The following is a 23025-nucleotide window of genomic DNA, read 5'->3' on the forward strand; positions in this document are numbered from 1 at the left end:
TGACACTCCTCTGAGGTCCGAGAGCCAGCTTCAGCTCTTCAAGTCTCGTCTTAAGACCCACTTTTATTCTATGGCTTTTAACACTACGTGAGTTGTGTGGTCCTCTGTGTTTTTAAATGTATATTTATATGTATTGTTTTATTGGTTTTACCCTTTAAAATCTGTTTTTAATCATATTTTTTTGTATATTGTTTTTATATTTATTTTGTTTTTATTCAGTCATTGGTGGAGCTAAGGATAGTATTTGAATCTTGTTTTTATTATTTTTGTGCAGCACTTTGGAAACAGTTTTGTTGTTTAAATGTGCTATGTAAATAAAGTGGATTGGATTGGATTGTTTTTTTTAAAAGAATGGCATGTGACTATACCATTTTTTTTTCTGGGGGTGAAGAATGGTTCCATCATGTCTCAAAAACAAAACGGCCATATGTGTTTTGGTTTTTCAAATCACATGTTAGCTAGCAGGCTGCTTCCTCATTTACCAAAAACAACAGGACTGTTCCATGTTTTGTTGCGTGCTGGAGAAAGAGTTGATCCATTTATTTTCCACAGCAAAATTAGAAATTAAATCCCTCAGAATAGAAGTTAGAAATTCATGCATTTTTTTTTTTTTAGGTTACTGCACATCAAGAGACCACTTCCTAGTTCATGGATGACAATAGTGTTGTACCGATACCAATATTTTGGTACCGGTACCAAAGTGTATTTCGATACTTTTGGATACTTTTCTAAATAAAGGGGACCACAAAAAATGGCATTATTGGCTTTATTTTAACTAAAAATCTTACGGTACATTAAACATATGTTTATTATTGCAATTTTGTCCTTAAATAAAATAGTGAACATACAAGACAACTTGTAGTAGTAAGTAAACAAACAAAGGCTCCTAATTTAACTGCTGACATATGCAGTAACATATTGTGTCATTTATCATTCTATTATTTTGTCAAAACTATTAAAGGCCTACTGAAATGATTTTTTTTTAAATTTAAACGGGAATAGCAGATCCATTCTATGTGTCATACTTGATCATTTCGCGATATTGCCATATTTTTGCTGAAAGCATTTAGTACAGAAAATCGACGATAAAGTTCGCAACTTTTGCTCGCTGATAAAGAAACACCCGTGCTCACCTGCGTTCCAGCGATCGGCAGAAGGACGAAGGACTTCACCCGATGCGTTTGGCGGCCCGGAGACGTAGGAAGTCAAGGTGAAGTCGCCGGCTAGCGCGGCTAGCGCGGCTAGCGCGGCTAGCGCTCCAACAAAGTCCTCCTGGTTGTGTTGCTGTAGTCCGCTGCTAATACACTGATCCCACCTACAACTGTCTTCTTTGCAGCCTTCATTGTTCATTAAAAAAATTGCAAAAGATGTCCAGAATACTGTGGAATTATGAAATGAAAACAGAGCTTTTTGTATAGGATTCTACGGGGTACCATAACTTCCGTTACTCTGACTTCGTCACGCGCATACGTCATCATACCGCGATGTTTCAGCCGGATATTTCCCGGGAATTTTAAAATGTCACTTTATAAGTTAACCCGGCCATATTGGCACGTGTTGCAGTGTTAAGATTTCATCATTGATATATAAACTATCAGACTGCGTGGTCGGTAGTAGTGGCTTTCAGTAGGCCTTTAAGGACAAGTGGTAGAAAATGAATTATTAATCTACTTGATTATTTACTGTTAATATCTGCTTACGTTTTTTCATTTTCATTTTTCATTTATTTATTTCAGGCAATGACAAAGACGTACAAGTTGACAAAACATAATAGTATAAATTAATATAGTGCATTATTGTCCAGCTTTGCCTGAAAGGGAGTGGGAAGAAGATAATTTATTTAATCCCACCCCCAGTTCTCCATTCAGTGATTATTCACATGAGTTTCACTCTCACTTTGTTCAAGGATTATAATACAGATGTTGTATCATAGTGGCATTACCACAGGTAACAATAATTATTACACTGTAACAATCATTTGTATCAACAAGGTAGGAATAATGAATATACCAACAATGGTAATAGACATCATAGCAATAATGGTAATAGACAACATAGCAATAATGGTAAGGAAACATTGAGCACATGATAACACTTTGAGACAGAGTATAGCAGCAGGTCAAATTAAAGACCCTCATCTCTATATTTGAACCAGACCCCATGTTTGTATAATAGTTTAAATCTCTCTGTTAACATGTTCTATCTACACTTCTGTTAAAATGCAATACGCACTTATTATTCTGTTGTTTGGATACTTTACATTAGTTTTGGATGATACTACTAATTTGGGTATCAATCCGATACCAAGTAGATACAGGATCATACATTGGTCATATTCAAAGTCCTCATGTGTCCAGGGACATATTTTCTGAGTTTTTAAACATAATATCAATTAAAAAAAAACGAAAAAAGATTTTGTGATGCTAAAAAATATCGATGTAATCATAGTAGTATCGACTAGATACGCTCTTGTACTTGGTATCATTACAGTGGATGTCAGGTGAAGATCCACAAATAGCGTTTGTTTACATTTTGACGCCGGGTGAGCTACAGTGTGTAGTGAAGCATGTTTAGCTATTCCTCGTCCTGCAGGCATGATACTTGTAAGGAACGTACTTTATTTGTCGCCGTGGAGACAAGGATTAGTGATTTAGAACTAGCTAAAACACTGCAGTCTGGGGCTGGACTTTAGCCACTAGCTAGCTAGCCATGTCTTAAAGCACCTCTTCCTGAGGGCGTTTCAGTGTTATAAAATCACCTTTATCTTTAGTTTTTAAGCCAAAATGCGTCCATCCTCCTTTTTCTGTCTACACACTGTGTCTGCTTGTAAGTACTCTGTGATTGTGCGCTGCCGAACATGCTCCTTGGCATTATACTAGTATCGGTATACCGTACAACCTAGAACACAATGTAAGTTACTGTATAAGACAGTCGGACTGTACCGTGTTTGATTTTGTGGGATAGGGTATTGGTTCCATCAGCTCTTTGCAACCTTTATTCGGCTGCCTCGAGGGCGATAACTTTACGAAGTGTTGTAAGCATTATACTGTATGCCGCCCTCTTCCGGCTTCGAGCACATAACCCCACGTAACTCACATGCACACACATTAGTTATGTGTCTTGTCAGCTAATGATAGAGATTTGGCAAAGTTTAGCTACAGACATTAGCTTTCATGGAATGTATAGCAGGGGTCTCAAACTCGTGGCCTGCAGGCCCAGATTTGGTGACCCTCTAATTCATAACTAGGTGTAATTGTGGCCTGTGCACCATGTGTGGCTAATAGTTACATATATTATGGCTATCTTGAATCCCACTAGACACTAATTACAATAACAGTGCAATTCCAAAAATACAGCACAATCAACATTTGGCATTACAAAGAGGAAATTGCATTGAAACAAGATTCTGATGTGGGATCTGAGCCAAGGATGTCGTTGTGGCTTGAGACACTCGTGATTTAGGGCTATATAAGTAAACACTTGATGTACAGCCTATCATAACAACAACATGACTGCGAATTGTTAGTTGCTTCTCTTGGACTGCTTTTGCTCCCGGCGTGTACGAGTGTACGAGACAGAGGTTACTGACAGCTGTGAACACCATTGATTGATTGATTGATTGATATATTTTTATTTCAAATATGCATAAAAACAAGAGCAAGCCTGATCCAATACAGTGCTATAGCCTTAAAGGCCTACTGAAACCCACTACTACCGACCACGCAGTCTGATAGTTTATATATCAATGATGAAATCTTAACATTATAACACATGCCAATACGGCCGGGTTAACTTATAAAGTGACATTTTAAATTTGCCGCTAAACTTCCGGTTCGAAACGCCTCTGAGGATGACGTATGCGCGTGACGTAGACCGGCGAACACGGGTATGCCTTCCACATTGAAGCCAATACGAAAAAGCTCTGTTTTCATTTCATAATTCCACAGTATTCTGGACATCTGTGTTCGTGAATCTGTTGCAATCATGTTCATTGCATTATGGAGAAGGAAGCTGAGCAAGCAAAGAAGAAAGTTGTCGGTGCGAAATGGACGCATTTTTCGAACGTAGTCAGCAACAACAGTACACAGCCGGCGCTTCATTGTTTACATTCCCGGAAGATGCAGTCAAGATGGAAGAACTCGGATAACAGAGACTCTAACCAGGAGGACTTTTGACTTCGATACACAGACGCCTGTAGAGAACTGGGACAACACAGACTCTTACCAGGATTACTTTGATTTGGATGACAAAGACGCAGACGTGCTACTGTGAGTATGCAGCTTTGGCTTCTAAACATTTGATCGCTTGACTGTATGTGCGCAACTTTTTTTTGCGTATGTACGTAACTTTTTAAAAATATATAAGCTTTATGAACCTTGGGTTAGGTGAACGGTCTTTTGGGCTGAGTGATTGTGTGTGTTGATCAGGTGTTTGAATTGTATTGGCGTGTTCTATGGAGCTAGGAGCTAGCAGAGGAGCTAGGAGCTAGCGTAACAAACACGCAGGTGTTTTTATGCAGGATTAATTTGTGGCATATTAAATATAAGCCTGGTTGTGTTGTGGCTAATAGAGTATATATATGTCTTGTGTTTATTTACTGTTGTAGTCATTCCCAGCTGAATATCAGGTCACCCCCGGCTCTCACAGCATCTTCCCTATCTGAATAGCTTCAACTCCCCACTAGTCCTTCACTTGCACTTTACTCATCCACAAATCTTTCATCCTCGCTCAAATTAATGGGGAAATTGTCGCTTTCTCGGTCCGAATCTCTCTCACTTCATGCGGCCATCATTGTAAACAATAGGGAACTTTGCCTATATGTTCAACTGACTACGTCACGCTACTTCCGGTAGGGGCAAGCCTTTTTTTTATCAGATACCAAAAGTTGCAATCTTTATCGTCGTTGTTCTATACTAAATCCTTTCAGCAAAAATATGGCAATATCGCGAAATGATCAAGTATGACACATAGAATAGATCTGCTATCCCCGTTTAAATAAAAAAAATTCATTTCAGTAGGCCTTTAACAGCCATTATAACAAAATGAAAACAATGGAGAATAAAAAACAATTATTTATTTTTTACATATTTGAAAAGGAATGAGAAGAAGTTTATACTTATTTAACCCCACCCCTTTTCTTTAAATCATAAATTACTCTGAGCTAGAACTACCTGTTCACTCTATGTACAAACTTAATGAACTTGTATATACATAAATTACAGATATATACATACATATGCACACTACACACATACATAGCCACACCATTACCACTAGTGATCATGGAAATTGTATCATGCCACCACTGCCTCAATGGGCAGCCCCACACTCTTCTGTAACACAAACAAGCCAATATCAAAGCCCTTCTTCATCTCTGTACCTCTGGAATACCATGTACTTATACTTCTTTTTAAACTGCTTTATGTTTGGACATTGCTTTAACTCCACATTCAAACCATTCTATAATTTCACTCCACAAATTGAAATACAAAAACTTTTAATGGTCATTCTATAACTAAGCATTTTGAAATTTAAAATCCCCCTTAAATTATAACCCTCCTCTCGTGTGCTGAACAATTTTGGAATGCTTCCTGGGAGTTTATTTATCTTGGCTTTATACATTATTTGTGCAGTTTGATACAAAATAATATCATTAAATGTCAATATTTTTGACTGTAAGAATAGTGAATGAGTAAGGTCCAGGGGCCGTACTTATCAAGCTTCTTAGAGTGCCATTTTACACTTAAGTCCTGAGAATTTGCGAAATTTAGTCCTACTCTCAAACTTAAGAATAAAAGCTTTTTATCAACGTTCTTAAGTCTAAGAATCACTCCTACTCTCCACGATATTTAAGAGACCTTCAGAGGTGTCCTAAGTGGTTAGGAGTTGCCAGCAGGGGATGGCACTGAGGCGAGAGAGACGTGCGCGAACGTTCAGGGAGCGGAAGGATGTCCTGCATTTGTTTGATGATGAGCAGCTGATCAAACGGTATCGTTTAGACAGAGCGGGTATTATTTTTGTCACAGATTTAATACTTTTCGATTCCTTCTTGATTTCTGCATGTGGCTGCAGTGGGCTAGTATATATAGAGCCACCCACACCAGTTTCAAATGAGTTGCCTAATTAATGAATTGGAAAGAAAATGTTATGAGAGTAGCGTATGTGTGTGGCCGTGAGGTGAGTGACGTCAGTGAGTGTGTGGGCGAGAGAAGAGAGGGAGCGGTAGCGTGAGTGCCGGCGGGGACTAGTTTGTTTTGTATTATTTTGTAGTTTATTGTCAAAATATACACTCCCATTGTCCACTTAAATATTTCCAAGATATATCTTTATTCTTAGACAACGGATTCCCTTCCGTGATTGGTCATTTCTATGGACACAGAAATGACGTCACCTAAAATTCCGTTTACGGCACATAGTAATGTCGTAATTCAGCTCTGAGTGTGACACTTAAGATTCAGTCCTACACTTCGCTGAAAGTGTGAGTAAGACGCTTGATAACTAACTTTTAAGTGCAGCTTTCAGCGAAGAATTTATTTACTCTTAAGTCAACTCTTAGCAGACTTTTTAGGAGTAATTCTAAGAAGCTTGATAAGTACGGCCGCAGATATCCAACCTTGTTGATGATCCGTACAGCTCTTTTCTGAAGTATAGTTATTGAGTTTAATGAGCTTTTATAATTATTCCCCCAGACTTCCACACAGTAGGTTAAGTATGGTAAAACTAATGAACAGTAAAGAATGTGGAGTGATTTGTGATCTAGAACATGCTTTACTTTATTTATTACTAAGATACTTCTTGACAGCTTAGGTTGTACATGTTTTATATGTGATTTCCAGTTAATTTGATCGTCAATTGTAACTCCAAGTAATTTTATTTCAAAAACCCTTTCAATATCCACCCCATCTATTTGTATCTGCACCCTTGTTTCACGTGTCCTCTTTCCAAACAGCATTAGTCTTAGTCAGGTTTAATGACAATTCATTATAGTCAAACCAAGTTTTTAGTTCACTCATTTCTTCCTGCAATTGATTTAAGTCATCCCCTAAACAAAAAATATCAGTGTCATCAGCAAATAACACTCATTTCAATAATGTAGACACTTTACATATATCATTGATATAGAGGATGAACAGTTTTGGCCCCAACACTGACCCCTGGGGGACACCACAAGCAATGTCCAAACACGATGAACAGCAATCCCCCAACTTCACAAACTGTTGTCTCTTATTTAAGTAACTTTTAAGCCAGTCTAGTACAACTCCCCTGATTCCATACTTTTCCATTTTATTGATTAATATATCATGGTTAATTGTGTCAAATGCTTTTTTTAGATCAATAAATATTCCCATTGCATATTGTTTCTTTTCTATGGCATTTGTGATTTCCTCTACTGTTTCAACTATTGCCATTGATGTAGATTTGTTTGATCTAAACCCATATTGACAGTCAGAGAGTAATTTATGCTTTTCTATAAATGCATCTAACCTGTTATTGAATCGTTTTTCTAATATTTTAGAGAATTGTGGAAGTAAAGAGACGGGTCTAAAGTTTGTGAAGTGGTGTTTGCTCCCAGTTTTAAACAGAGGTATAACTTTAGCTATGTTCATTTGATTTGGAAATGCGCCGGTTTGAAATGACAAATTACAGATATATGTTAATGGTTTTGATATCCCTGTATTGACCTTTTTCACCAATGCCATACTAATGTCATTGGAGTCAGTGGACATTTTGTTCTTACATTTGTTTACAATATCCAACACTTCTTCTTCACCCACTGCATTTAAAAACATAGAATTGGGATTTCTCTCCAACAATCCCTCCATATTTTTACCAGTTGTCTGTGGATCTGGGATTTTTTTCTGCAAGTTCGGGTCCAATACTTACAAAGAATTTATTGAAGGCATTATAGCCACATCTTCAATATTATCATTTTCTTTACCATCATTCGTGAAATACGTTGGATAGCTAATTGAAGAGGTACTGTTTCTTATAATACTGTTTAAAAATTCCATATTCCTTTGATATTGTTTTTATTATCATCTAGTAACGTCTTATAATAATCCCTCTTATTTGACCTTATAATATGAGTTAATTTGTTTTTATATGTTTTATATTTATATTCTGCTTCTTTTGTTTTCAATCTTATAAATTCCCTGTAAAGAGTGTTTTTCTTTTTGCAAGCATTTTGCATTTCCTTTGTGATCCAAGGACAATTAGTATATTTTCTTTTACTGGTGCATTCTTTTATTGGACAATTTTTATCATATAATGACCTAAATCCATCCATCCATCCATTTTCTACCGCTTATTCCCTTCGGGGTCGCGGGGGGTGCTGGAGCCTATCTCAGCTACAATCGGGCGGAAGGCGGGGTACACCCTGGACAAGTCGCCACCTCATCGCAGGGCCAACACAGATAGACAGACAACATTCACACTCACATTCACACACTAGGGCCAATTTAGTGTTGCCAATCAGCCTATCCCCAGGTGCATGTTTTTGGAGGTGGGAGGAAGCCGGAGTACCCGGAGGGAACCCACGCAGTCACGGGGAGAACATGCAAACTCCACACAGAAAGATCCCGAGGCCGGGATTGAACTCACGACTACTCAGGGCCTTCGTATTGTGAGGCAGACGCACTAACCCCTCTGCCACCGTGCTGCCCAATGACCTAAATTTTCTCAAGAATATATTGTAAGCACTATTAACATCACCATTTTCATAATTTACATCCCAATTCTGCTCCAGTAAATCATGTTTAAATAAACTAATGGACTCCTCTAATCTCGTTTTTCTGTATTGGGTGGGCTTTTCTAATTTTTTTGTCCTGTAGTTTCCATCAGAAAAACTGGGAGGTGGTCAGTGATATATTCGATCAATAGCCCACTTACGGTCTTATTCTCAATATCATTAGTGAATATGTTGTCGATTAGAGTGGCAGAGTGGGATGTAATTTGACTGGGTCTGGTGATTTTGGGATATAGACTCATACTGTACATTGTGTCAATGAAATGATCTATATATATATTATTAATGGGATTTAACAGGTCAATATTAAAGTCTCCACAAAGGAAGACAGCTTTATTAATGTTATTCTTCTTTAAAACAGGCATTCCATCCAATCTGTAAAACATTCAATGCGTGTACCTGGCGATTTATATATATACAACTAATAATGACATTTCTACTTTTTCCATACAAATTTCAACTGTTAGACATTCAATTAGGTTATCAACCACAGTTGTCATATCATCCAGACGTTTGAATCTCAAGGTGTTATCCACACAGATTTAGTATGACTTTGGTAAGCTATGAAGCCGCACCGCTTGATGGATTGTACTGTGCTTCAACATACGAGTATTATTATGGTGTGTGTGTAAGGAAAGACATATCGGGCGTTTTGTTTCGCAATATTATGCGAAAGCAACTTTTCTTACCTTCTGGTACCTGCTGATCTGTATTTGGGATCTGCATAAGTCCTGAAAATGTGCGCACATCCAACATTACAAGGAAGTGTTTTCCATTTACAAAAAAAATAAAATAATGTGACCCCTTTAATGGGCTTTATAATCCGGTGCACCTTTTGTATGAAAATAGACCTGACAAAACCCGCTCATCGGCAGTGCGCTTTATAGTCCGGTGCGCCCTATGGTTCAGAAAATACGGTACTTTTTTTGTTATTGCAATATTGTACTATTTAAGTAGTGTTTGATAGTGCTAATATTACAACTTTATTTTGTATTAAAAAGAAGAATAGGGTCTAGGGGCCAAAAAAAAAAAAAAAGTACTACTCCCTTAACCTCTCATGCAACCTCCATTGTTCCTTCAGGCGAGGTGTCGGGGGTCAACGTGACCACCCAAACCCAAGTGGTGAGGGGCGTCGTAGGCAAAGAGGCCCTCCTGTCCGTCAGCTACACCAGCAGCAGCACAGACAAGCCGGTCATCAAGTGGCAGCTGAAGAAGGACAAAATCAAACCCGTCACCGTGGTGCAGTCCATCGGCACCGACATCATCGGAAACCTGCGGCCAGAGTACCGCAACCGCATCCTGGTGTTCGAGAATGGCTCGCTGCTGCTTCACAACTTGCAGCTGTCGGACGAAGGGGCCTACGAAGTGGAGGTCTCCATCACGGATGACACCTTTACAGGGGAGCACTACATTGAGCTGACGGTGGATGGTAGGCATATATTATTATTGGTTGTAGCATTCATAGAATTTCATTCAGCATTAGGACAAGCGGTAGAAAATGGATGGGTGGATTAAGTAAAATCTAAGACAATCTCGGAAATCCATCCATCCATCCATCTTCTTCCGCTTATCCGAGGTTGGGTTGCGGGGGCAGCAGCTTAAGCAGGGAAGCCCAGACTTCCCTCTCCCCAGCCACTTCATCCAGCTCCTCCCGGGGGATCCCGAGGCGTTCCCAGGCCAGCCGGGAGACATAGTCTTCCCAACGTGTCCTGGGTCTTCCCCGTGGCCTCCTACCGGTCGGACGTGCCCTAAACACCTCCCTAGGGAGGCGTTCGGGTGGCATCCTGACCAGATGCCCGAACCACCTCATCTGGCTCCTCTCGATGTGGAGGAGCAGCGGCTTTACTTTGAGCTCCCCCCGGATGGCAGAGCTTCTCACCCTATCTCTAAGGGAGAGCCCCGCCATCCGGCGGAGGAAACTTATTTCGGCCGCTTGTACCCGTGATCTTGTCCTTTCGGTCATAACCCAAAGCTCATGACCATAGGTGAGGATGGGAACGTAGATCGACCGGTAAATTGAGAGCTTTGCCTTCCGGCTCAGCTCCTTCTTCACCACAACGGATCGATACAGCGTCCGCATTACTGAAGACGCCGCACCGATCCGCCTGTCGATCTCACGATCCACTCTTCCCTCACTCGTGAACAAGACTCCGAGGTACTTGAACTCCTTCACTTGGGGCAGGGTCTCCTCCGCAACCCGGAGATGGCACTCCACCCTTTTCCGGGCGAGAACCATAGATTCGGACTTGGAGGTGCTGATTCTCGTCCCAGTCGCTTCAAACTCAGCTGCGAACCGATCCAGCGAGAGCTGAAGATCCTGGCCAGATGAAGCCATCAGGACCACATCATCTGCAAAAAGCAGAGACCTAATCCTGCAGCCACCAAACCAGATCCCCTCAACGCCTTGACTGCGCCTAGAAATTCTGTCCATAAAAGTTATGAACAGAATCGGTGACAAAGGGCAGCCTTGGCGTAGTCCAACCCTCACTGGAAACGTGTCCGACTTACTGCCGGCAATGCGGACCAAACTCTGGCACTGATCATACAGGGAGCGGACCGCCACAATCAGACAGTCCGATATCCCATACTCTCCCAGCACTCCCCACAGGACTTCCCAAGGGACACGGTCGAATGCCTTCTCCAAGTCCACAAAACACATGTAGACTGGTTGGGCAAACTCCCATGCACCTTCAAGGACCCTGCCGAGAGTATAGAGCTGGTCCACAGTTCCACGACCAGGACGAAAACCACACTGTTCCTCCTGAATCCGAGGTTCGACTATCCGGCGTAGCCTCCTCTCCAGCACACCTGAATAGACCTTACCGGGAAGGCTGAGGAGTGTGATCCCACGATAGTTAGAACACACCCTCCGGTTCCCCTTCTTAAAGAGAGGAACCACCACCCCGGTCTGCCAATCCAGATGTACCACCCCCGATGTCCACGCGATGCTGCAGAGTCTTGTCAACCAAGACAGCCCCACAGCATCCAGAGCCTTAAGGAACTCCGGGCGGATCTCATCCAACCCCGGGGCCTTGCCACCGAGGAGCTTTTTAACTACCTCAGCAACCTCAGCCCCAGAAATAGGAGAGCCCACCACAGATTCCCCAGGCACTGCTTCCTCATAGGAAGACGTGTTGGTGGGATTGAGGAGGTCTTCGAAGTATTCCCTCCACCGATCCACAACATCCGCAGTTGAGGTCAGCAGAACACCATCCTCACTGTACACGGTGTTGATAGTGCACTGCTTCCCCTTCCTGAGGCGGCGGATGGTGGTCCAGAATCGCTTCGAAGCCGTCCGGAAGTCGTTTTCCATGGCTTCCCCGAACTCCTCCCATGTCCAAATTTTTGCCTCCGCGACCGCCGAAGCCGCACACCGCTTGGCCTGTCGGTGCCTGTCCGCTGCCTCAGGAGTCCTATGAGCCAAAAGAACCCGATAGGACTCCTTCTTCAGCTTGACGGCATCCCTCACCGCCGGTTTCCACCAACGGGTTCTAGGATTACCGCCACGACAGGCACCAACTACCTTGCGGCCGCAGCTCCAATCAGCCGCCTCGACAATAGAGGTGCGGAACATGGTCCATTCGGACTCAATGTCCAGCACCTCCCTCGTGACATGTTCAAAGTTCTTCCGGAGGTGGGAATTGAAACTCTCTCTGACAGGAGACTCTGCCAGACGTTCCCAGCAAACCCTCACAATGCGTTTGGGCCTGCCAGGTCTGCCAGGTCGCAGCCAACTCACCACCAGGTGGTGATCGGTAGAAAGCTCCGCCCCTCTCTTCACCCGAGTGTCCAAAACATGAGGCCGCAAATCCGACGACACAACTACAAAGTCGATCATGGAACTGCGGCCTAGGGTGTCCTGGTGCCAAGTGCACATATGGACACCCTTATGTTTGAACATGGTGTTCGTTATGGACAATCTGTGACGGGCACAAAAGTCCAATAACAAAACACCGCTCGGGTTCAGATCCGGGCAGCCATTCTTCCCAATCACGCCTCTCCAGGTTTCACTGTCGCTGCCAACATGAGCGTTGAAGTCCCCCAGTAGAACGAGGGAATCACCCGGGGGAGCACTCTCAAGTACTCCCTCGAGTGAATCCAAAAAGGGTGGGTACTCTGAGCTGCGGTTTGGCGCGTAAGCGCAAACCACAGTCAGGACCCGTTCCCCCACCCGAAGGCAGAGGGAAGCTACCCTCTCGTCCACCGGGTTGAACTCCAACATGCAGGCTCTGAGCCGGGGGGCAACAAGAATTGCCACCCAGCCCGTCGCCTCTCACTGCCGGCAACGCCAGAGTAGAAGAGAGTCCAGCCCCTCTCGAGAGAACTGGTTCCAGAGCCCTCGCTGTGCGTCGAAGTGAGTCCGACTATGTCTAGTCGGAACTTCTCCACCTCGCGCACTAGCTCAGGCTTCTTGCCCCCCAGCGAGGTGACGTTCCACGTCCCAAGAGCTAGCTTCTGTAGCCGAGGATCCGACCGCCAAGTGCCCTGCCTTCGGCTGCCGCCCAGCTCACATCGCACCCGACCTCTATGACCCCTGCTATGGGTGGTGAGCCCATTGGAGGGGGAACCCACGTTGCCTCTTCGGGCTGTGCCCGGCCGGGCCCCATGGGGACAGGCCCGGCCACCAGGCGCTCGCCATCGTGCCCCACCTCCGAGCCTGGCTCCAGAGGGGTCCTTAAACACTCCGCTCCGCGGCAGGCCCGCAGACCACGCCCCCCTACACAAGCGCGCTCTGGTTGGTTTGGTCTCCTCTATACTGGCCAATACTCCTGTAGTGTTGACATTTGTCGTCTTTTAGCCAGTTTTATGCTGAAAAATGCTTAATTTGGGGCAAAATGTTTTAGAATATGCTTTAAAAAAAACGATTGTGTTGAATCAGCAATATTTGAAACGTGAGGTGGCGAGAGACGACTATACTTGAATTAAGTAAAGTATTCTTGGAAACAGGGCAGGCCCGTGGCATAGGCCGTATAGGCAAATGCTAAGGGCGCCGTCCATCAGGGGGCGCCACGCCAGTGCCACAAATGTTGGAGAAAAAAAAAAAAAAAAAAATTGGTACTATTATTTCTAAATACAAAAAATAATCCCACGTTGATTAAAATGCAAAGTAAAGCCTATTTAATAGAAATATTATTTGTTACAACATTACACCCCCCCCCCCCCCCCCCCGCACGGTGTGCCCCCTCCCTTCCCGTATCATGACTCTTACCACATCAAAAAATCAACACAAGATGTCAAAACGGCCAAAACTGTCAGGTGCCCAGGTAAGAAAAAAGAGGAAAGAAGAGCAGGAGAAACGAGAAAAAGACAGAGGTAGCAGGTAGGTAACGTTAGCCTACATGAAATGATTTGTCTGTTACAGAATGTGATAGTAACCTGGCTTTTTAGCATTAAGCTAATGTTACATGATTCGGCAATTGCTAATCAATAAATAGCTAGTTCTGTTTTAACGTTGGGTTAATATTGCGGAGGGGGCTAAATTGTTATGGAAAATAATAATGTAACGTTAGGTAATTACAGTATTCCCGCCTTACATTCCTCAGAGACATTTGTATTAGATCTTTTAAGCAGGTGTTTTTTGTTTACATTGTTATTGCCTTCTGGTTAGCTAATGTTTGCCCTGCATGTAATAGTCCCTTTTCCACCCCTTTATATATTAGGTATAGTTGTAAGCCTAGTTGTTAAAGTGCACATCATTAATGTTAATTAAGCAATATCACATGAGAGGGAATGCTGTTTCTTAATTTGAGCACTGCTGTGATTCAGTTAAAGATAATCATAACATAACATTCTCCTATAATATGTTAATTTGCTTTCTTTAAGTAAAAAAAAAAGGTCAAAGACAAAGCTATTCGGTTTCTTGTGAGTATGTACACTTCACTGCCGATGTGGGGGGGGGCGCCACCTAAAATCTTGCCTAGGGCACCAGATTGGTTAGGGCAGGGGTCGGCAACCCAAAATGTTGAAAGAGCCATATTGGACCAAAAATACAAAAACAAATCTGTCTGGAGCCGCAACAAATTAGAAGATATTACATACAGATAGTGTGTCATGAGATATACATTGAATTGAGATGACTTAAAGGAAACTAAATGAGCTCAAATATAGCTACAAATGAGGCATAATGATGCAATATGTACATATAGCTAGCCTAAATAGCATGTTAGCATCGATTAGCTTGCAGTCATGCAGTGACCAAATATGCCCGATTAGCACTCCACACAAGTCAATAACATCAACAAAACTCACCTTTGTGTATTCACGCACAACGTTAAAGGTTTGGTGGACAAAATGACACAGAAAAAGAAGTGGCATAAAACACGTCCTAAAAAGTCGGAGAAAGTTATACACTACGGTGAGTTCAAGGACCGCCAAAATTAGTAGGACAAAACGGCGCTCGCCAAATACTCGAATCAGTGAAGCATGTTTAATACAAACAGTGTGCTTTATAACAATTAGGGAGGTTTGTGTCATGTTTGTCCTCCTACAGAAACCATATTAAAACAAAAAATATATATTTTTTCCCCTCATCTTTTTCCATTTTTCATACATTTTTGAAAAAGCTTCAGAGAGCCACTAGGGCGGCGCTAAAGAGCCGCATGCGGCTCTAGAGCCGCGGGTTGCCGACCCCTGGGTTAGGGCCAGGCCTGCTTGGAAATGAAGAATTTTCCCACCATTTTCGAAAACAGATTTTTTTCAAATTGTATTCAAACTACAACCACATTAATGAACATATTAAAATGTTGTGGCTGAGGTGTTAATGTCAATATAAAATGGACCAAACGGAGAAATTACACAACGTTAAATTGGATTCAATTTAGGAAGTAACGGCACATCATGCATGACTCACCCTCTGGTAATGTCACATCCGTGTTGCGATTCTGTCATCCCCAGTTCCCATCTCCAGGCCATACATCCAGATGGTGGCGTCGTCTGTCCTTGAGTACAGCGAGCACTTCCACTTGCACTGCTCCCACGACAATGGCACCAAGCCCGTGTACGCTTGGCTGAAGGGAGGCAAGGTGCAGGCCAACGACTCTCGCCTGCTGCTCTCGCACGACCAGAAGGTGCTGACCATCTCGCGCGTTCTCATGTCTGACGACGACGTCTACACATGCTCGGTGGAGAACCCCATCAGCAGCATGAAGAGCACGCCCGTCAGGCTCACTGTCTACAGTAGGTGGCATGTTATGCTAGTAAAATGTATAGAATGCTTTGCAGTATTTTAAAGACTGTGTTCCAAGTCGGAACCAAAAATAAAAATAAAATTATTTCATATACCGTATTTTCCGGACTATAAGGCGCACTTAAAATCTTTTTTTTCCCCTCAAAACTCGACAGTGCGCCTTATAACCCGGTGCGCCTAATGTACGGAATAATTCTGGTTTTGCTTACCGACCTCGAAGCTATTTTATTTGGTACATGGTGAAATGATATGTGGGACCAGTAGATTGCAGTCAAACATAAGAGATACGTGTAGACTGCAATATAATGCCATCAGCAGGATGGCTGTTCTCACCAGGTCAGATTTCACGAAAAGCTGCTAAAAGAGACTTTTATAGAACGCAAATGCAGTAAGCAGTGCCCAGCGCCGCCCTTCCTTGTGTGGTGTTCGGGTCTGTGGGACCCGTTTTCATTTTTTTATTCAAAGAAAAATGATACAATTAATTAATTTTTCAAACTGAGACTCACTGACTTTGACTCATTTTCTGTGAAGAACATATATCAGAATACATATTTAATGACCACACACCATACACCCCCTCTACACATTTCTATTACATATAAGATGTTCGGGTCCATTTGACCCGGGGCTAATAGAAGTGTGGAAATTGATGTTCTGTGTACCACATGCACCCACCCACCCACACACACACAGCAGGCCTAGACAGGAGGAGGACAGTCTCACGTGGGGGGGTCGCAGCTGGCTGCGGGGTTGTTCTTCCAATGCAAAAACGGCTCCGGACGACAGCGTGAAGGTGAGCTTGGATTTATTAAACATAAATCACTCAAACTATCACAAACGCAAACAATAAACAAAAAAGGCAAGCGTGCCTAAAACACAAAAGAAGCTGCTAGTTAGCAGAAGCTAGGACATGGACTATGAAAACTTACTTGGTCAACAAGGGACATGAACCGGTGTGACAAAGACAATGCAGGCAGGACGAGTGATGAACAAAGGTGGGCTTATATAACAGTGACATGATTGGTGACAGGTGTGTGAGTCTAAACGTGACACAGGTGCGTGACATGGCAGGTGAAAACTAATGGGTGACCATGGAAACCAAACAAAACAAGGAAGTGAAACCAGGAACTAGAGAAGTGTCCAAAAAACAAAACAGCACATGGCCAAACAAAAACATGAACACAGACATGACAGACAGATTGTAGGTACACAGAACATCTTTGAACAAATGAGAGCAGACGGTGTTGACAAACAATGTTGCAACCTTGTGTGGGAACCGCAGGTGCAGAAACACAAAAGAAGAATCCCTGTGGGATGCAAAAACTGGCAGAAAAATTTTCCGTGCAACGTTCATATTGTTGTTACTCAGCCAGCGTTTGTGGGTCTGATGGACCCGTTGCATTTTGTGGCTTTTAATGCCTCACAATCAAACACTTTTATGTTAAAATACTGAACAGATGTTTACCTTATCCCAATAAACATCTGTTCAGTATTTTAACATAAAAGTGTTTGATTGTGAGGCATTAAAAGCCACAAAATGCAACGGGTCCATCAGACCCACAAACGCTGGCTGAGTAACAACAATATGAACGTTGCACGGAACAGATGTTTACCTTATCCCAATAAACATCTGTTCAGTATTTTAACATAAAAGTGTTTGATTGTGAGGCATTAAAAGCCACAAAATGCAACGGGTCCATCAGACCCACAAACGCTGGCTGAGTAACAACAAAACTCAGCCATAAACACTTTTATGTTAAAATACTGAACAGATGTTTATTGGGATAATGTAAACATCTGTTCAGTATTTTAACATAAAAGTGTTTGATTGTGAGGCATTAAAAGCCACAAAATGCAACGGGTCCATCAGACCCACAAACGCTGGCTGAGTAACAACAATATGAACATTACACAAGGGTTAAACGCACATCACGAGCTGTGCGGACAGGACCACGCGATTTGTGGTAGACCCCACTTTGCGTGAAGAAGCAGATTTAAGATGTCTATTAATAAATGACAGAGCGCTTCATCAGAAATTGTACAACAAACGTATTCCTAGCCACTTCCTGCTCTGGCATAATTCCCAATGCAATCATACTGGTTCCTGTGGCGCACCCTGTTAGTGTTCGTCTCATAAGGCGGTTGGACTTGAATCAGCTCCTGGTCGAAGTAAATTTGGGAATATTTTAAAATGTATATTGTAATAATGGTAAAGTTTTCATTTTCTACACAAAAAGTAGTACCGTATTTATTAGACTATAAGCCGCTACTTTTTTCCTACGCTTTGAGCCTTGCGGCTTATAATGTTTGTAGATTTTTCTCTGCTAACGGCCACAATGTTTTGTATTTTTAACAAATAGTTTGAATATTACACCGACAGAGACACTGAAAAGGTGTGTTATTGTTTGTGCTATGGCGCCATCTTTTGGACGAGTTTGCTTACTGCAGGTGCTGTGGTTAAAAAAATGTACATCCTGTTTGTTCCTTGAACTGGAAGTGTTTTTACATAGCGTTTTTGCCCAAAAGGATTCTTCTTTCATCACTCCAAGCAACGTTTGTAAGTTTTACAATATAACTAAAACAATTCATACTTACTAAACCAGGGGTGCCCACACTTTTTCTTGCAGGCGAGCTACTTTTCAATTGACCAAGTCGAGGGGATCTACCTCATTCATATGTATAATTTTTATATTTAATTATTTATGAAAGATGCGTTTTCGTCAACAAGTTAAAGGTGTTTATTGATAATACAAGCATGTTTAACACATATAGATTCCTTTCTTTCATGAAGACAAGAATATAAGTTGGTGTATTACCTGATTCTGATGACTTGCATTGATTGAAATCTGACATTCGTGCTGATAACGTCCACATTTTCAAATGGAGGAGAACAAAAGTCCTCCTTTCTGTCCAATACCACATGAAAGTGGTTGCTTTCTGGCATCTTATTTGTCCTGCTTCCATATTTGTTTTGATACACTTTACAAGAAATACATTGGCGGCAAACTCCGTAGCTTGCTAGCTTGTGCACGCCAGCTTTCTGAGACTCTTATTGTGTTAGCGCAGGCAGGATGAAGCAGCGCTTTTATTGTGAAGAAAGGAACTGTGCAGTCGGTTTTTAGAGTTTTGCCGGCAGATACAGCACGAGAGTCTGTTGAAATAAAAAGTGTTTCTCGCATTCCTGTCGGTCATTTTTTTTTAATAATGATCTCATCTCACAAGACCCTCGGGTGCCGTGAATGTCAATCAAGTGACGAAAGTGACGTCATGATGAAGATTGATAATCGCTAATTTTGAGGTCTATTTTTTTAATGCCTGGCTGGCGATCGACTGACACACCCTCTGCGATCCACCGGTAGCTCGCGATGGACGTATTGGGCACCCCTGTACTAAACCGTCCCATGTGTGATGTCTGTAGGAGTGCATACAGTGTTTGTATGTGCTATCGTAATGTAATCAAGCTAGCGTCGTTAACATTGGCAAATATGCTAACACGTTTACAAGTGTCTATGTAGACCACCAAAACATCACCGTGGAGTTATTGAGTCTGTTTAACTGATTGGAGAGCTACAGTAGCTTCCACAGCTAGTGGGTCAATGACGGTGACTTCTGTTTTGTTTGATCAGCCGTTATACTGCCGTGTGACAGGCACCGGTATGTAAATAAAAATGTACAAAATATTTTGTACCGGTATGTACCTGCCGCTTATGACCTATGTAAACATATTTATTTATTCTAAAATTCAGTGGGTGCGGCTTAAAACGGAAAAAACGGTGTTAAACATGTTTTTCCAATGAATCCATTTTAGTACAGAACTTGCATCAAACTAAATTCAAGTTTGAGTTAAAAAAGTATAAAACTAATTTCACATAAATAATGAGTGACAACATGTTTAATTTAAAACCTCTATAGCAGTGGTTCTTAACCTGGGTTCGATCGAACCCTAGGGGTTCGGTGAGTCGGGCTCAGGGGTTCGGCGGAGGTCAAGACACACCCGACTCATTATGTAAAAAAAAAAACGTCTCCCTATCGGCGTATTACGGATACGGCAACAGCAGAAGTCAGACTCTTTTGCAGGTGTGTAATTTGTTGTGAGTTTATGCACTGTGTTGGTTTTGTTCTGTGAACAAGGTGATGCTCATGCACGGTTCATTTTGTGCACCAGTAATAAAACATGGTAACACTTTAGTATGGGGAACATATTCACCATTAATTAGTTGCTTATTAACATGCAAATTAGTAACATATTGGCTCTTAACTAGTCATTATTAAGTACTTATTAATGCCTGGCCTTATTATAACCCTAACCCTCTAACCCTGGCCCTAACCCTCTAACCCTAACCAAATAACTCTAAATTAAGTCTTTGTTACTTAGAATATGTTCCCCATACTAAAGTGTTACCAAAAACATATAACTTTGTCTTGAATTTTTTAAAAAAAACATTTTATTTTTCACTAAAGAAGGGTTCGGTGAATGCGCATATGAAACTGGTGGGGTTCGGTACCTCCAACAAGGTTAAGAACCACTGCTCTAAAGGTTTATTGGCCACATGCGTGGACAGCACCTTTCAGCTCTTATTTCCAAAATTGTGTACACTACTGAATTGGGGTCTTATGGCCGCTTATGTGGACACTTATACTGCCATCTGGTGGTGTCAGAAGAGTATAACATACAATGGAATTTGGGGGGAAAAATGTATAAAAATAAGAATTAGCATGTCACTAAACATGAAGTACACGTTTGTGTACTTATGGACTAGATACATCATATCAAAAGATGATTCTTAGTTTTTATTCCTAATTAGGGTCCATGATTTGATTAACGTGGACCCCGACTTAAACAAGTTGAAAAACTTATTCGGGTGTTACCTTTTAGTGGTCAATTGTACGGAATATGTACTGTATTGTGCAATCTACTTATAAAAGTTTCAATCAATCAATCCAATAAGCCCAAATAGCAAAGAAAAATAAAAAAAAAGCATGTAAACAAACAGCTTGGGCCTTAAAAGGTTTTAATGCCACACACAGCATAGGAGCATAGAAACATGGACCAATGACACAAAACCTCTTTAAAAGTATATTTTAGAAGCTTTTTGTGAAATCTAAGCCGGTAAATACAGCATAGTATATAAATAGCCTATGTATTCAACCCAGTAAATGGCTTATTGGTTTGGAATGTTAGTTATGTCACATCATGGTACATCAGTGTCAACTTGAACAATGTGAACACAGCTAACAGTGTTGTGGCCTGCAAGTGTACGTACATCCAGGCAGTGGAGTTGCTACCGGGCACCGGTAGGGAGCCACGAGTAGGGGGATGGGGAGGGGTATTGTAATCTAATGAATGGACTATTATTTACGAGTAGAGAGAAAGAAAAAGGAGGTGCTGCAGTGGATTCAAGGAATCTTTTTTTTTTATTATTATTGTTTGTACAGTATTGCTATGTGCTGCCCCATTCTCTGCAATCCATTTTGTTGTAATGACATTGTTTGCATGGTGACATACAGTACTAGCCAGAGTGTTTTATTCACGTCTAAATTAAGAATGTTCCACTAAAAAATAGGCAATGTCACCAGTAACCCAATTAGAGGACACACTCGGCCCCTGACGTTATTCTTTCTCGTCGTCCCTATGTACTCTTATGCTTCTGGTGTAGGACGGAGCTCGCTGTACATCATCCTGTCCACCGGGGGCATATTCCTCCTCATCACCCTGGTGACGGTGTGTGCCTGTTGGAAGCCTTCCAAGTGAGTGCTTCCACTCTTTCTTTTCTCCCCAATGTTTTCTTTTTTTTTTTTTAGTCTGCTTGTCGTTGCATACACACATTTTCTCCTGTTGTTGTTTCCCCTGCTTTGCTGCAATGTAGAAAGAAGCATAGGCCTGTCCCCCAGAGGGCTCCCATCTACATGGAGCAGATTGAAAATGGCCATGACAGTGAGTTGTTTTTTTAAATAAAATGTGTGCAACAACTTAAACGAGACCTATGATGATTCTAATATTCATCTATCATACTTCTTTGTGGTCTAGATCAGTGTTTTTCAACCACTAATTTCACCTATTTGGGTTAAAAATATTTTTTGCAAACCAGTAATTATAGTCTGCAAATGATGTGCTGCTGTCTAAAGCTCGGCAGAGTAACCGTGTAATACTCTTCCATATCAGCAGGTGGCAGCAGGTAGCTAATTGCTTTGTAGATGTCGGAAACAGCGGGAGGCAGTGTGAAGGTAAAAAGGTGTCTAATGCTTAAACCAAAAATAAACAAAAGGTGAGTGCCCCTAAGAAAAGGCATCGAAGCTTAGGGTAGGCTATGCAGAACGAAACTACAACTGAACTGGCTACGAAGTAAACAAAAACAGAATGCTGGACGACAGCAAAGACTTACTGCGGAGCAAAGACTGCATCCACAATGTACATCCGAACATGACATGACAATCAACAATGCCCCCACAAAGAAGGATAAAAACAACTGAAATATTCTTCATTGCTAAACACAAAGTAGATGCAGGAAATATCGCTCAAAGGAAAGACATGAAACTGCTACAGAAAAATACCAAAAAAAGAGAAAAAGACACCAAAAAGAGCTATCTTAATGCATGCTAGGTTATGGTTTAAAGTCATATCCAACGACTTTTTACTGTCAACTGTGTTTAGTTTTTTAATGATTTCTGCTGGTGGTGTGCCTCCGCATTTTTTCCACGCAAAAAAAGGTGCCTTGGCTCAAAAAAGGTTGAAAAACACTGGTCTAGATAATATGTATTGGATATGCTTTGATGTAAATATTGTTTCGCAGTCACATTTTGAACCCACTTTCTGAATATGTCTGCAAATACGGAAGCAATCCCTTTTAGATTGCAAATGAAACCCTCCCTCTCCAAAAGTATCAGAGATCATCTTTTAAAAAATGTACACCGTTAAATATACAGTATATCGATATAAAGATGAATGTCACCGCAATTTTTTTTTCAGACACGGTCAAAAATAAACTTCATAAACAGTATACAGGTTCATTGGTCACAACATTAGGTACACCTGACCAGAGCCGCATAATTGTTTTTATTTACGAGCCCCTTATTGTACAAACTTTTTCCATAT

General features: G+C 41.7%; 1 protein-coding gene across 1 annotated transcript in view; it reads left to right on the forward strand.

The window, feature by feature from the left end:
* The window catches only part of hepacama (hepatic and glial cell adhesion molecule a), a 44910-nt gene that overhangs the window by 13357 nt on the left and 8528 nt on the right, over nucleotides 1–23025 (forward strand). Inside the window, exons 2-5 of the mRNA XM_062060194.1 lie at nucleotides 9828–10175; nucleotides 15641–15922; nucleotides 21590–21680; nucleotides 21800–21867. Coding sequence (XP_061916178.1) covers nucleotides 9828–10175; nucleotides 15641–15922; nucleotides 21590–21680; nucleotides 21800–21867 — 789 coding nt within the window. The remainder of the gene's footprint in view (nucleotides 1–9827; nucleotides 10176–15640; nucleotides 15923–21589; nucleotides 21681–21799; nucleotides 21868–23025) is intronic.

This window comes from Entelurus aequoreus, linkage group LG10 (genome assembly GCF_033978785.1).
Source record: "Entelurus aequoreus isolate RoL-2023_Sb linkage group LG10, RoL_Eaeq_v1.1, whole genome shotgun sequence".
NCBI classification, from domain to species: domain Eukaryota; kingdom Metazoa; phylum Chordata; class Actinopteri; order Syngnathiformes; family Syngnathidae; genus Entelurus; species Entelurus aequoreus.